The sequence below is a fragment of the Falco cherrug genome, chromosome 3 (genome assembly GCF_023634085.1).
Source record: "Falco cherrug isolate bFalChe1 chromosome 3, bFalChe1.pri, whole genome shotgun sequence".
Lineage (NCBI taxonomy): Eukaryota > Metazoa > Chordata > Aves > Falconiformes > Falconidae > Falco > Falco cherrug.
The window spans coordinates 77,204,750-77,221,482 of record NC_073699.1 but is presented as its reverse complement, the minus strand read 5'-3'; the positions used below and the strand labels follow the sequence as shown (position 1 = coordinate 77,221,482).

Genomic DNA, 16,733 nt, shown 5'->3' with positions numbered 1-16,733 from the left:
CCTTCCTTCCTTCCTTCCTTCCTTCCTTCTTTCCCTCCACCTTCCCTGGTCCCATTTTCATTTTATTACAGTCCTTTCCAAGAGCAATGAGAAGATGATTTAAAAAACCTTGCTTGGTGAGAAAAGCTCACCTGTCTGTGTGTCCAAGATGCCCATTCTTCTTGGTCACCTACTGTGGACTCTGGATACTGTTCAGCTATAGCTCTGCCCTTCAACCTTGTGCTGATGCCTTTCAGTTTACCATTGCTCATATTTTTGGTCTTGATCACATTAGACCACACAAATGCAGACAGTGTCATCCAGCATGTAGAAGCGGCCTCAGTTTCTCTGTCTGCTGGCCAGGACAGCCTGTGGGGTGCCCTTGGCTTAATTCACCAGTTCTCCAGGCTGCCTGAAACTGTCACAGGTCACAGTGGGACATCCATTTCACTAGCACATTTCTTCCCTTTTTCTGATTGTGTGTTTTAGAGACATTGAATACTATTGGGCATCACTTTCTTTTTCACAGAAGAAAAAAGGATGAATAGGTTTTTTTGACAGTTTGAAAAAAGCAGTTTTACTTTTCTCCTTTTCTTTGTGGAAGGAGGTGTTAAGTGATGTGCTGTAGCAGTACAGCAATGAGATTCAGCTGGCAGCCATTTCTTCTCCCCTAACCTACCATCTAGCTGGGCACACAAACCTGTGCAAAAGCAGAGGCCTGAGTTACACTAAGATCTTTCCTCAAATCCCCATTTTTGAACTGGAATGGGGTTTAAGATAAAAAAATCCCAGCACCACCATCACTGTAGTCCTTACAGAGTAAGGAAACTCTGCTCAAGCTACAGCAAGACCTTACTTACTGTCTTCTAACTAACTCTGCTCTTGGCCTTGGTGTTTCTACTGCATTTTGTGCAATGGTTCAGAGCAGTGCAGTAAAGTCCAGGAAATGCACTTTTTCTCAGCTGAATATTTTTAAGTCTTACATATCTTTTGAAAGGTTTGAAGCCCAATCCACACAGGAGCATGGTACATTTACAGATTGTGGTTGTATGGGTTTTTCTAAGCTAAGTAGTAGCAGGCATTCTCCAGGTTTCTCTCTCCTGCCCAGTATGCAAAGCCTTGTCACCATGGTCACAGTATAAATCAAATAGGAAGACAGTTTCTTCTAAATCTTTCCTTGTCCCCAAAGGCCCCCAGAGCTCTTTCCTTGAGCCTGACCTCAAGGCAGCAGTTACCACTGCTTGTGCCTGGGATGTCTGGCTGCCTTTTATCCTGTTCCATTTTTGCCTCTGCCTTTGCATTTACAGACCATGGTAGCTCTGAGGAAAAGCAAAATGTAAACGCTTCTCAGCAGGACTGGTGAGTAGCTGCACCTTGCCAGCTTGTACATGGAGCAGATAGCTCTGCCCACAGAAGGGCTTTATTCTCATGCATGTTTACACAGCCGTTGTGCAGAAAAATGCAATGAAGTTTAAAAATGCTAGCAAACCATCATCTGCTACCTCTGTGAAGTACAAAGCAGAGCAGGCTGAGGGTAATCCCTTCAGGCAGAAAGAAAGTCCATAGATTAGAGAATGCAAGTATGGCTATGGATGAAGCCTTTTCCAGTGAGTTTGGAAGGCCATCAAAACAAATACACCCGGTTGTTTATTCTTCATTGGTTCCTTCACGGATGTGGACATGTGCATTTATCCACATGTAGAGAGTCATCCTAATTCTGCCTCTTTATTTCCTAAGGTTTTAGGTTTTGTGCTGGTTTTCCTCTTTGAGTATTTCTGAAACACTGGTCATGCTGCAGTATGACCTTCTCTGGCTAGTGCCAATCCTTAAGTCTTCTTTCTCAGGAGAAGAGGTCTTTCAGTTTGGAATGGCACTTTCTTCAGAGTGGAGGCAATGCTATATTCCTCTCAGCTCCTGAGCAAGCCTGACAACAGCAGGGTGTATCTTGTGCCCACAAGAAAGGGATTTACATCCGTCTCTATCCCCCTGGGGCCATTCAGCCAAGGAAGTTCTGCCAAGATATAACCTCCTTGCCTCACTGCAGACTGCGGGTACCTCTGTTACCAACAGTTTCTGTCCATTTTAGAGTGTTTTTCAGTAGTGAGACCTCTCCCTGCCTCATAAGAGCCCAAAGGCAAGAAAAGCTTATTCAGTAGGGCTGCCATGACTGTGGGTTTCAGTTTGTTTTGTAAGTCATCCCATGTTAATCACCAGTCTTTGCCTTTGGAAGGATCCTCAACACCAATGCATCCTGCTTATACATCTCTTTCTGGGGCTACAGCTGGTCTTTCTGCAGCTGAACTATCTTCAGACAACAAGAGCTGAACCACCATGCTATTCTTTATATCTCGCTGGTATTTCACCCAGTAGAAAATCTGTTAACCAACTGCAGTTTTCACATTTTCCAAACTTCAAGACAAATTCATGGTGCTGGCAAACCAGAAGTTCTCAAGGTTAGCTGTTTAGACATCGTCTCCTGTGTCAGCAACCCAGTTGCTCCAGACTGGGCCACAACTGCACTGTTGTGAGGCAGTTGCTGCATTTTCCCAATGTCTTTCCACTGCAGGAATGCCAGTACCAGGATTTTCTTTAGATTTCTCTACACTCCTTCTTTTTCTGAGAGCTCACACTTCTTTGGGTTCAATAAATACATAAATCCTTAGGTTCAAAAAATTCATATGTCCATTGCATGTCTTTCTGAAGTGGTCCTGTTTCCATGTAGATGCTTTAGATGAAATCCCATTGTTTAAAGTTTATTTCTGTTGTAACCGTGTACACACAAGAAAGAGAAACCCAGGAACACAAAAATAAGTCAAGTATGGCAGAGTAACTGCAAGCCAAAAGCTATCTTTTATTGCTTTCAAAGCATTAAAAGGCCCAGAGAATTATTTCTCCTGTCTTTCAAGTCCATTTCCACTTGCCAACACACATTTTAAAAGTATTGTATTAATAAAAAATAAAAAGAAAGAATACTACAAGTTAACACAGCATGCTGGGCTCATCTATTTGTACCAACATAGAAAAATTACCCACAAAACAGCCGTAGTTTACTGCTGCCTGTGCAGACTCTGGTGCAATTCTCTTTCCCAGCCCTTTCTCTCAGTTCAAAAACCAGGAGTCTGAACAGTCTGTACAGGCACTTGTACCCCTGCCTACTTTCTCTGTTGGATAAGGAGAACATTTCCTGTTCTCTAACTAGGGGTTCAGACTAACTGCTTTGAGGAACGTCCTCTAAAAAGACAGTCGATGACTTAAAGAATTGCTTTCTCCCTGCAGGAATGGTTCAGCCCCTACCAGGCCTTTGCTCAGCCATTGATGAGCGTTTCGCTTTGTGTTTGGGCTCCTGCTGCCTCTTGGAAATGCTCACAAAACAAAGTGGGGCAAGATCCTCTTTTCCCATTTGAATTTTAGTTGCTCAAGTATCTGCAAGACATTTCATAAGAGCCCTCGACCATTCCCCACTGCTCCCTTGCTGGACCGCAGCCATAGCTGCTATGGCAGCAGGTACGGCCCCTGCCCCAAGGAGGAAAGGGCACAAAAACAGCCGAGTCACCCTGGGCTCTGCAAGCCAGGGGTCACAGATACATTTCCCACATTTGAGCCGGAACCTCCCACAGACTCTGTTTGAGAAACGCATTCTGTACCCAGAGTCCTCTCCACATCCCCTCTTCCTCACCCAAGTTTCATGGTCATGTCTTGGCCTTGATTTTGGGTTTAAAAAAAGATATCTCAGAACATCCCTAAAAGCCTCTCGCCATGTATCCAGGGCCAGACGCAACCTGCACGCAGCCTCAAACTTGGCAGGGGAGCCAGGGCTCACAGCGAACCCAGGCTGGCACCAGCATATGCGGCATGGATGTGACCAGGAGAGGGACATCACCAAACAAACAGCAGCAGTCCACATCACAGCTTCCAGTCCTCCTCTGCTTTTCTGTAGCCTCCCCTGCCTTCAGAGTGCAGAGGATGGGGTGTATGCCCTGTAACACACCTTAGAAAAAAGTCAAAGTAAAAAAACCAGCCTTCTGGGCTTTAGCTGCTTTTGGATCTCCTTTCTCCTGCGCCCTGGACCCTGGAGACACCCAGGTACCCCAGCCAAGCCTCCCACCCCAGGCCTGCCCACAGCACTGCACTCCTTTCCTTTAATTTCCTAGCCAAGTTGTCCCTCCACATGGTGCCCGACTAACCCTCCTCCCCAGGGCTCCTGCCCCACATCCCCACAGCCTCCACCCTCGTGCGGTCCGTGCTCAGCCCTCAGGATTTATCCAAACCTGGCCAGGCCAGGTACAGAAAGAGCAACAACGCACCTATCTTGCCTGGAGCAGGCTGCAACTTCTCATCTCTGTTACGTGTTATTCTCGTCATCAGCAAAAAAGCATGCAGGAAAACAGCCAAATGTAACTTATTAATGTGCCTACTAATATATCTCGTGATTTAAAGCCTTGGCACAGCACACAGCACAGGCAAGTGCTTTCGCTGCGACTGTTTGAATTACCCCAGCTGTTTGGGAGGGAGGCTGGGGAGGCTGGTCCCAGCCTGAAGCTGGGCATGTGTCAGCGCCTTGCTGAACCCAGGCCAACTTCTTTCCCTAGAAGAAAAAGACAGTTTGTATAAGCATGGAGGAAAAAAAAAAAAGTAATCTTGTCCATTCTTTTTCCCATGAGGCATGGATATAAGGAACAAATCAACAGTAAATTAGCTAGAGATGCACATTTGGATTCAGATTTCATAAGCTTGCACATCTGCCTGATAACGAGGTGTGATTTATTGGAAGCTTGTAGCAGATGTATGGGCCTCTGTTTAGTGATTAGGGAGAGGAGCCCCCCTCCCACTCCCAATTGCTTTGTTTCCTGTTTTAATTGCATAATGGACAGTTTGAATTTTCTACAAACACTAAATGGGATCTGTTTTCTCTTGTGGGAGTTTGCTCCACCACATTTGGTAAACAAGAGATGAGAGGGAAGCAGCCTTTAGCAGAAGATTGATGGCACAGCCCTGGGCACAGTCTGCTGGGATGGGCTCGGCAATGCTGCGAGAGCAACTGTCTGCCTTGGTGGGGAAGATTTTCGGTTTACTCCAAAGGACAGCAAAGTGTTTATAAAAAGACATTCTTTGATATTAATGGAATGACTTGTGGTAAGTTTGCTGAAAGCTGAACTGAGCCCCAGGCATCTGACAGTGACATTAGGCACTGCGGTGTAGGGGCAGCAGTGCTGGCCCTGGGCTGTTTTGGGGAGCTGCAGGTGCTGGGACTTTTCCACCACCAAGCCCCGTCCTCCTGTCCTGTCCTTGCTGGGCTGCTGCAGTTCTCAGCCAGCCCATGGGTCCCACAGAAGTCTTTACACCCCAAAACTGCAGGATGTTACCGCCAGCACAGCCCCATGGGGGCCAGGCATTGGTAGCCCACCCCACTGCTTTCCTTCCCAGGAACTCTGCACCCTTAAATAGCCTGATTTTTAAGTCTGATGTTGTACAAGTCGCCTGAAAGGCAGTCTCCACCCTCCTGAGAGGGACACTGGTGGGATAAGATTTGCATCCCTTGTCAGACACCTGAGAACACAGAAATGCACAGGTAACTCCATGCAACCCTGCATATGTTCTTGTTTACTCCTAGAGAAAATTTAGCCGGCAGCGTTAGGTGTGCAAGTGAAAAATGAAGCAGCCGTGGGTTTCACACTGTAGCGAGTGCTGAATGTGCTTAGATACTGCTCAAGCCCACACAGTTACAGGCTGTAGAGAAGATACATGCATAATTCATATACTTTTAATTAAACAGTAGTATCTTTCAATATATTACATTTATCTCTTCACACTCTTTGACCTACTGAAGCATTGCTTTTTCTTTCTTTCAGTTAATATCAGCATAAACAACAGTAATTCAACTTTAGGACTAGACTTGCCAAAGGATGCTCAGAGCTGTGCCAGGCTTTCCTCACTGGAGAGAGCAGTGCCAGAATGGGATGCCCAAGAGCTGCTCAGGGAGACAGGAGCTGCCCTGAGATGGCCCACAGCTGCAGGGGACAAGTCCTGCATGATCTAAAGCTCCTCATGGGGCTTGGGCACAGCTTCCTTGGAAGGGTTTTCAAGCAAATAAAGCTGTCCAGCAAGAGCTTTGTTCAAGCAGAGACTGCTGTGCAGCCAAGGCTCTGCAAGCAGGGGTGAACTGGCCAAGTGGGGACAGTGGCTTCGGGTTGGCAGAGATCCCTTGGAGATCAACTGAGCCATCTTAGTGTTGCAGAAAGACTTCTTTCAGGAGCAGGGTGTCCTTAGAAAGTGGAGCCTTGAGCTTTTGTCACTCCCTTCATAGGTAATGCACACAGCTAGAAGATCGGGCTTCTGAGACCTACCATGGCAAGCTCTTCTCTGCCAAATTTATTGCCGAGCTTCTCAGGGTCTTACGATGGGACCTACCAGGTCCCATGAAGGGACAGCTTACCTGCACCTGCGAGCGTCTGGGTCTGCTGAGCTGGGCAGGCCAAGGAGCAGCAGCTGTGGGGACAGCTCTTGTGTGGGAAGATGTTTCAAGCCACTGTGAATAGGACACAGGACCAGCAGTGCAGGGGTTCAAGTCACTGTGCAGCTTTTCCAGAGAGGAACCAAGACCACAACAGGAACAAGAATGTACATTGTCTGGAAATGTCCTTCTGACTGTAAGAAGAGTTTTTTTCCATTCTACAGGCCTGTTTTTGTTTTGTTTTGTTTTTCTGAGCACACAGACGCAAAGGAAAAAAAAGCAATTAATACTGTTTCACTGAGACTGAAGGATATGTCTCTCATGTGAGACCAGGTGGACAAACCCTGAATTTTGTTACTGATTTCATTGCCAGAGCAGTAGTTTGGGTTTAGCAGGTGAGAAGTTGTGCACTTAAAAAATGAAACAAAAAAAAGGAGGGAGAAAAGAAAGAAAAAAAAAGAAGAATAAAAGAAGAAAAGCACCCAGCTTGGGCTGCCCTCATGATTTATTACCACATAATATGTAGCAAGATTAATTTCAGCTGTGTTGCTTTGGGAAAAGAGCACTTGAGATCACCTGAAGGGGATTAATGAGTTGGTAGTTTGGCTTTATGAAGAGGTGAGACCTCTCCTTCTCTCAGCCCGCCCCCCATTTCTTTCCAGTGCTCCAAAGTTTGGTGCAGCAGTGTGAAACAGCACAGCCACAGACCTCATCCAGCTGTAGGCAGATGTAAAGGGATGGCCATGGCTACCTGGCAGGAGTCTGGGGTGGAGAGGGAGGCTGCTGGAACACACTGTCTGAAGAAAGAAAGAAGGCAAGCAAAGGTATCTTTGGTCATATTTCTTTGGGGTCCCTCTGTTCACTGAGGCCTTACTGTTAAAATGGAGCTTAATCCTCCAAAACATGAGAGCAAAATCACTCACGCCAGCATCCCCTCTTTAAATCTACTCCTCCATGCCCTTCCTGCCTCTGGTGCCATGGAACAGGCAGGAGCATCACCAGGGCTGAGCACTGCACCCACAGGTGTTTCGGCTGGACTCAAGGAGAGCTGCTGTGGCTGGTAGTGAACCCTTGGCAGGCAGCTGGTCCCTAATGAGAGGTCATCTCATGTTTCTGGCTGACAAGGAAACCTGTTGTGCTGTAATGCTTGGCAGATGCCGGTCCCAGGGAAGGATGGAAGCCTGACAGTGATGAGCAGGTAGTGAGCCAAGGCAACCATGATGCGGATAGAGCTAGCCAGGGGTGGGACAGACGAAGGGGAAATGGAGAGATGAGTGAGACACAGCAGAAGGGTAGAAGACAAGTGTGGATGGAGGAGCAGCTACTGAGGTCCAGGGAAAGCAGGGGCTAGCAAGGGGCTTCAGAAACCCAAAAGATTTTCATCTGGAAAGCGAACAAAGCCAGAGGTGTTTGTGTGGGAGAGGAGGGATGTTCATGGGGGTGAAGGAAGCAGGTGTGTGTGCACCAGTCAGCAGTTGAGTGCTGAGGAGGGAAAAGGATTAGCAAAATGGCATGGAGAGACATGAAGGGGCTGAGGAGCAGGTGGCTAGAGGAGATACGTTGTGCTCCTGGTGGCTTGCGATAACCAGGGCAAGTTGTTGAGGTGGCCAAGGCCCACACTGAGCCTTGGCTTGTCAGGCTGGAAATGAAAAAGAAGGACCCCTCTTTGGCTGTGAAGCTGTCAGCTCCAGGGCTCCTCCTCCCTGTTTTCACACACCAGCATCCTTGGCGGAGGTGCTTCTCAGGAGTTGTCATCCTTGCATTGCCACAAAAGAGCTGTGAGCCAGTGTGATGAGGGCACTGCCAGTCTCATTCAGAGCAGGCACGTGTGCAGCCAAAGCACTGACTGCAGCGCCGCCACAGACCTCGCTCTGTTCCTTGAGCAAAGACCGTATCTGTGGGGTTTAGTTGGTTTGAAGGGCACAAGTCTGAAACCCTTTTGCAGGAGGGAGGAGTGACCAGTCTCACAGTGATGACCCTGCCATTAAATCCCCAATTTTGTACAGCCAGGTAGAGGGCAGCTCATGCTGACCTTTCTCCCCAGAGCCTCCACATCCTTTCAGGCCCATGCAACCTGGGAGCAAGGCAGCCTCCAAAATCTCCAGAGCTCCAGCTCTTACATGTACCTCTTGCATCCATAAGCACCACAACCCTCAGCCCCAAACCCTCCCCAGGTGACCCTGGAGCTGCAAGCATCTTCCCAGCTCCCAGCAGGGCAGTGCACATCCCATCTTGGACGATGCAGAGGTTGTGTCAGCCACAGTAAGAAGTGTGCCTCAGGAGGGAAGGAAGTGCTGGGGTGGTGTTGGCAGCCCACCCCCCAAAAAAAACCCCCAACAACCCTTGTTCTCTTCCACCAAGCCACCCCGTGCCCTTGCCAAGCCTGGCACTGCTGGAGGGGGCCAGCAGCCAGAGCAGAGTGGGATGCAGTTAGCTCAGAAATCATGGGTTTTTTGTTGTCATTTTCAAAAGCAGCAAGGCAATGATTTTATAAAAAGAAGATACTCCTGTTCTTCACATCATTGAGGCCCTGTGATGCTAAGCATAACTGATCAAACATCTTTAAAGAAAGGAATTTGTGCTGTGTTTTCCTTGGATTTCCAGAAGAGTATGCTAATGAGAGGCAAAGGAAGAACGATGAAGGAGGGTAAGTGGCTCTCTGCTTGAAGAGCTGGATAATCAGCGCATGAAACAGTAAAGATCCACGTGGCTTTTACACCTCACTGCTGTGCCAGATACTCTGATGGCAGAGCTGTGCAGTCACTGGCATTGTATACCACACACACTGTAGAAAGCCCATTAAAAAATACATAATTAGTATTGATTGCATATTACCTATGTAATCTCGCAATTTTATATATGTAATTTTAAAATCAAGCGGCAAACACTGTTTTAGGCAGTGCTTTGCCATCAGGCCACCCAGCAGGTGATGGTGAAGGTTGCTTGCTGCTCTCTTTCTCCCTGTTGTTTTCCTCCCTGACCTTTGCAGACCCTAAAATCTGGTGAGAAGGCACCTCACATACCATATGTGCTACTGGCAGCACATAAGACATAGCTGCAATGGTCAGGGTTGTCAAACGCCTGATGCTGTGGCTAAGCTGATCCCACGCTCTGTGTCTCACAAAAAGGGCAAGTCCTCTCTCCTCATGGGACACCAGCAGCTGGGGATGCTCCAATGAACCTTTCCTGGGGAAGGGCAATGGCTGATCTTTTATTATCCTCATTCCCTGGTGTTTCCTCCAGCTGGTCTGGTGACAGCCAGCCCTGACACTGGGTTTGCTGTAGGGCTGCCCTTTAGGGCAAGTTGTACTTGGATGTGGGGATCCCAGTGCTGGCCAGCCCCAAAAGCTCCACTGTGCTTGGCGAAAGCATGGTTGTTGCCTTTTGCAAGGGTTGGGGCTGTTCCACCCATCTGCACCTACATCCATATGGGCGCCTTCCTGCCCCACTGTTGCAGCAGGATTTGTGCAACGCAGCCAGCTGGTAACTGTTGCCTCACCTTCCCCTCCTGCCCCGAGTTAATAGTGCCTGCAAGCAAAGTCTGTTTTCTGCTCTAGAAAGCATGTCCCCTGAGAAACAGAATTTATCTCAAGTACCTTGTGCCCAGTCCCATAGATCAGTCACCTGATAATAAACGAAAAAAATTGTTCAGATTTACGTCTTTGAAGTCCTCATGCTTCTCAGTTGCAGCCAAGTTACATGGGAGTATTTGCTGACACTTTAGTGCACGGCTTCTCATTCCCCTGCACCCCAGAACACTATTTCTTTAGCAAAGACATGTATTAATGGGAATTAATTAACTAGGTTTGCTGGCTGGATAATCAGTTTTCTTGGTATAAATTGAGTACTGATGGAAGAACGCTGCTCTGCTGCTCCACTGCTTTCCCCGCATAGAGATTAAAAATAGAAGAACACCCAGCTGGAGAATTTGGGATGGGATCATATTCCTTCCAAATATAGAGTTTTGGCAACCTCAGAAAATGGGGTGAACATTACTGGGATTACATTTCATCAGTGCACTAGGAAAGTTAATGTCAAAATGTCCTAATTTAGAGATCTTTGAACAAAAGAAAAAGGAAACATTTCATTCTGAAGCAACTTTTCATATAGACATTTAAAGAATGGCAAAATCAAGGCAAAAATCTGAGTGAAATGTTTTAGTTGTGTTAAAACAAATATTTACAATGAACAGGCCTTGTTTGTTGTGGGGGACTTGTTTTGTTTGTTTGTTTTAATTTTCCTTCACCGAGCAGTTTCATAACTTGGGGTCTCTCGGCCCTGTGTGAAAAAGATTTATACCCACCCTTTCCACTTCAGTAATGCTTTTTGCTACCTTTTGCGTCCCATCTGAAAGACCAGCAACATACCATGTTTCATGGTTCTCTACTTTGATCCTGCCAGTGTTTTTCCAGCTCTGGTATTCAGCAAAGCATGCCCCAACTAATGACCCAACAGATGATTGGCATCCTACAACACTGGTCTGTAACTTTAAGTTACCCTCTGGGCTTTTTGAAGAAATTCTCGATTTTATCTTTAGGTTGTGTTTTTTTAGTGAAGGTGGATCTATTCTATTAGCAACCAAATGTTTCCTTTAGTTGACATACTGCCCCATGCCTCCTAAGTGACTGATTTGACTACAAATTGCTCAGACTCCATGATTTATTTTTCATCTCATTTATTGCAGGCATGAATACAGGAACAGGTAAACAGCTGAGCCGTAAAAGTTTCTCTCTAGGCATGTTTTCAACAAAATGCCATCATACATTGTTTGGTGATACACGCTGCTACTCAGATGAAACGAAATGGTGTGAGCAATCTTACTTTAAAGCTGCTACCCACCAGTCAAAGCTGCAGCTGCCGAAGAAGCCTTCTCCTCCACTTACTTTCTCCCTTCCCTCCTTCTCCATGTCATCCACAGGTTCTTTTACGGCACTTAACTTTACAAAACACAGTTGTGAGGCTGATCTTACATGCAATTACAGATCAGCTTCAGTATATTTATTGCAAACTCCTTGAACATCAGGACATTAAAAAAAAAGAAAAAAGAAAAAAGAAAGAAACAATATCCCATTGCATAATTACGAGTAGATTTTTGTAGCCAATGAACCAGAAATGTATTCAGGAAAAAAGAAAAAAAGAAAAAAAGAAAAAACAAGAATATTTGTAAACAGTTCAAACAAAACACGATGCTGCCTCCAATGAAACATTTCACTGCAGTGCCGGCTCTGTTTTAAATGGGCACGTAGGCATTCTGTTGCAAGAGAGTTGTGAAGCCACAAACTGAAACCTTGGAGTAGTTAATTTTCAAACATTGCACTTTCAGGGTCTAAGTATGTTCAAAATGTGAAAAATCTGCACACACTGTGGGATCTGATAGAGATGTGGGATCTCAAAAGACATTTCTAAAGAAAACCTGGTTATTCCTTTTAAAACAAGATAGTGAAAACTGCTGAACCACACAAAAACAAAGCACAATTGGTTGGCTTCCGTAAGAGACTGCAATATGAGAAAATATTTAACTCCTTGCATAGCTATTTAAATGGCCAATAAATTTTGCTGGAATCACCCAAACATGACAACATTGCATTCTGCCACTTAGAGACTTCACGCTGGAAAGCTAGGATCTGCTGACCGGGTCAGAGCATCACTCAGGGCACTGCTAAAAGCCAAGGCCACCCCTTTGCCAGCGTGGCTATAGCGGGAGGTTTCATCAACCAGCTACTCCTAGACTCAGTGCAACTATAATGAAGCCTCCGTGCTTATGCCACTGTGAGTTACTCCACGTCTCTGTTCTCCCCATAAGGGATAAAAGCTGTTCTGACAACAGGGTGTTTCTGGTAGTATATTTACACCTAATGTTCAAGGCTTTTTCTGGCAGAGCTACACTGATCACAAATCATACCTCAAAGCACTCTGGATGATGTAGCCACATTGGCCAGGGTTTGCAACGTAGACCTAACCAGAGGGACGGTGAGCAGGATTCATCTCACTGAAGTTTAAGCAATATAAAGGTAGACATTTAAGTCAGAGGCACCTCTGGAAGACAGTTCCTTTGATCTCTCGTCAGGTGAGAGTTGGGCATATTAACATCAGGTGACATGAACCCCTTTCCAGGAGGGCTGAAGAGATGAACTTTCAGCCACTCTTACCTGTCACCAGCTCTGCACACTATGCTTCAGAAGGCTGCTCTTCAAATGTGTTATCTTTACACGTGTCAATGTACATGATAATGATAGCCTGTGCTGGGCTTCATGCTGCCACAACTACGTATGCAAGCTCATTAAAGCTAGCTCAGATACTTCTGCACTATTACATAGACATACCCTCAGGCAGAGTATCCTTTAACACCTGTAAAGTTCAAGTCCAGGGGCAAATCTAGACTATCTGCCCCTCAGCATCTGTTCACGTTGACATTGTCTTGTTTACTGTAGTTTTGGGTAACAGGTGTCCTAACACTGTAATTCCCAACCAGAGGCGAGGCAGGAGTGTTTATTCAGAGGATTTGAAAACTGAGACACTGAAGAGTGGCTGAAGAAAGTACATAGTAAAGAAAGAACAAGGTGATGACATTCCACAGGTAAAAGCTTAGTTTGATACCAGTAAAACAGTTTTAATAAAGCTCCATTAGACTGCAGAATAGGAAACGATGGCAGCCAGTGGATAAGACACTAAAACAAGACAAGGCAACGTACCTGGGGTTGTTCTGTGGAAAACATTCCACAGGAACTAAGCGGCCACGTGAGCCTTTCCTTCCTGTCCTGGGGGGAAGCCAGGAGGGAGAAGTCTCTGCTCTTTCTCAGCTGTGCCAGAGCATGCCTCAGCTATAAAGACTTGGCCACTGTAAAGTAACCTTGGTTCATGTTTCTTGTTTTCCAGTTCTGTTTCAGCTGAAGAATTTTTACACAACGGGAGCGAATTGTTGCATTTACAGGAACAAACTAACAGCTTGTTTACAAGCCAGAACATCTGATGGGCTGGTCTGAGTCAGGCATTCAGTTTTGTTAAAGGCTTTTGCTTATGTGACCAAACCGCCCTAATGCAGGTAAACAGATCTGTTTGCCCCAAACCTGAAGGCATATTGCCAGGTTTTCAAAGTCCGCTCCATGGCAATCAGAACGACCGAAGTGTGTGTTCAGATCTGTTTTTTCTGGTTTTGCTTGACAATGACTTTGTGAAACTGCTGCCAGTTCACACACAAATGAGGGCTGCTTAAGAGCAGGCAGAAGATCAGATTCAGCAAGAATCAGTGCTGTGCCATTCTCAACCTTACTTTGCTTTCCTCTCCCGAAACAGCACCTGTAACTACAATTTTCTTCTATTTCTTCTTCACAACGCTCACTTTTACTTGGGAGCAGACAAAATGTGCTGCAGCTTCTCTCTCCCCCAGTACCTTCTGGGAAGTGGTGAGAAAAGAGTAACAGGACATGGAAGGTGCAGCCTTTTGTGTCTGTTGCATTTTCCCCACCTTTTTGATTTCTTCACAGAGATTTAATGTTCCTAATCCATTTTTAATAACCTTGGGTTGATGGAGCAGTACATTAAAACATTAGGACAGAAGTGTCCCGGCACCGTAACTAGAAGGTGGACAGCATACAAGTCGTATCTAATTATCCAGCAGAGTCACGTGAGCACTCCGAAATCTGCAGTCCAGGTCTATTCCTATGGCTTCTTGTGCCCATCACTCACGCAGAGCTACTCCATTACATTTACTGTGAGTTTCTACCTAACACTTGTGCTATTTATTTTGCCTTGTTTTACGGCAACCAGAAAGTTTTGGGTTTGTTAACTGGGGAGCCTAACACTAATTTCTTGTCCCAGGAAATATAAAATAGACAAGTCATTTTATACCTCCACACTGCAATCCACAGTCCTACAATGCTCATTTCATTTCATTTCATTTCATGCTTCGAACTCTCATTTCAGAAAAAAAGCACAAGCTATCTCTGAAGGAAACCCAGTCTCACAGCAGTCACTTCCCAGCCTTCACACAAACAAACTGCTTAAGCTAAATCCATCATAATCAGTGTCAAATTAAGGGCAATCTTTTATCTTAATACAAACAAGAGAACATAGTGTACAGAGTAACAGAAAAATATACATCTTCAGCCATACAAAACGCACAAAAGCTTTCCTGTTGGAAGAGTACCTTGCAGCTGACAGTTGTTAGTAGCTTTCTAGATGACCCTGCACTACTGAACAGGGGGAAATGGAGAATTTCTTTCTTCTTTTTGTTCCTAGGAAATAGTTGGTAGTGTTACCTGTACACCATAAACACCCTCCCTAGGGCTGCAGTTCTGCTAGTGCTGGACCACCCACCCCACCTGACGCCTGAGATAGCTCCACTGAACGCAGAGGCTGCTTGTGTGCTGGAGGTGAACGGGACGTACAACCAGGCGTACCCTCCACAGGTTTGCCAGTACACACGTGCTGATTAGTAAAGTGAAAAAATGGGTGTAGACACAGCCATGCCATAAACTATCATTGTTATTATCCTTTTGATCAATCAATTCATGTCAGACAGGAAGGTGGTTTATCTACCCAGGAAGGAAATAATCCTCCCTGCGGGAGCTACGTCCACACTGCTGAGGCTCTGCAACCCTCAGCGCGGGCACAGAAGCTCTCTGAGTGTGGGCGCACCCTAATGCCTAGGCAACCTGGAGAAGGTAAAACTTCTCAGTTAAAAAAAGTCAGTATCAAGCTAGAAAGTCAGTAGCAAATTACTTTAAACAACTGATTTTTTTTTTTTTTTATTAATGGAAATACGGTAAGATTTAGTCAAAGGTTTATGTCAAGATGACAAACTATAGGGAGTGTTGTGTGTGTATACCTGTATGGTGGGGTGTCTCTCCCCCTTGCAGCTATTTATATCTCTGAGTGAAGGTTAAGGTTAGGAATTTAATAAGACAGCCATTTATTCTTCTGTGGAGACTAACAGTCCTGGGGTTAGGATGTAATAATCATTCTTCTGCTTTAAAAATGGTTCTTTAACAAATAGCAGTAGCTCATTGCAATTTTCAGTTGTACAAAATGACGTATTTTCTATGTTACTATCAAAATATTCTGCATAACATTAATTTCTGTGCACTTATTAACATATGTACAGAACAGTGTTTCCCAATAGAAATCAGTATGCTCCTTGCTGATCCTTTTTGCCCTAGATTTACCAAAACCAAACCAGAAATTAATTGTGTTAATAGTATAAAATCTCAGGAGAGATAAAGGATTGAAGGTTTATTTCCCAGCAGCAAATGAATGAGGGAACTCCTTCAAGTTAAAGTCTAGCCGAGACTCAATTTTAACCAACCACGGTGAATCCAGGCGAGCCAGGAATATCACACATTTTCCCGATGCATTATGTTGAGTACACAGAAGCAGAGGAATGTAAACAGACAGAAGGCACATGAAAGGCCCCAATCCATTTTCCATCTGACGGAAGTGTGAATTTCATAATTCTGTCATCAAGAGTCTTTTCATCATTTTCTCTCTCTCAAGTTCACGCCTCAGAGTCTCAGCACTGTGTAATTAATGCACAAACAGCCAATTATGGGAACAACAATAAGTCTCAGATTTCAATTTAAAATAATTAACATTTTCAAAATACCAAAGGAGGGGGAAAAAGGTCAGACTCAATTCAGTGAAAAGGCTGATAACTGATGGCTGATTGAAAAACAAGTACCGCTTGATATTTCTGAAGAGCAAACAGAGGCAAGAAAAAGGACATAAAAAGAGGCACATGGATAAAACAGTTCGGGGTTTAATCTCACCCCCATTAAAGGCAACTGATTTCAAAGGAAGCTGGATTAGGTCTATAAAAATGAAACAGCTACAGTAAATGCCATCCCAAAAGACTGGTGTTACAGCCTTCTGTTCCTCAGCACGGTTGGATACTGGGGGACGTCTGTATACGCTGAATTTACTACAGTCCCGCACACATCGAGGTGTGGGAAGCAGAGCCGAAGTCCTTGCTCTCACACACTGACACACTCTGTAGAGTCCCCAGGCTCTGCAACACTGGGAATACCCTGGGTTAGTGATCCCATTTCTTAGTAAATAGTGTGGGGGAAAAAATTCTGTTTGCTCTGTTGTTACAAGAGTTAGGTATCTAATGCTTGTAAAAGAGATTGGAGATTTGAACTGCACTGCAGAAACCTTGCAGCCCATTCATGGACAATCAAGGGTGGAATCACCCATTTGTGCTCACGACAACCTGCAGAAGCTGAGTTCAGCACTACAGCTTCAGAAGTACACTTCCACTGGAATGATAAATTTTAAGATGAGTTAGCAACGTTGAACAAGTGTGCAG

General features: G+C 45.3%; 1 protein-coding gene across 2 annotated transcripts in view; it reads right to left on the bottom strand.

Annotated features, from left to right (window-relative positions):
- Positions 1-11,085: 11,085 nt before the first annotated feature.
- Positions 11,086-16,733, bottom strand: part of EPB41L4B (erythrocyte membrane protein band 4.1 like 4B) — a 172,858-nt gene continuing 167,210 nt past the window's right edge. The window contains exon 27 of one of the 2 annotated variants that reach the window (XM_055705549.1): positions 11,086-15,944. In XM_055705549.1, the coding sequence (XP_055561524.1) occupies positions 15,875-15,944 (70 nt within the window). In that variant the 3' untranslated portion in view covers positions 11,086-15,874. The remainder of the gene's footprint in view (positions 15,945-16,733) is intronic. The other variant, XM_055705548.1, reaches the window with a different exon arrangement.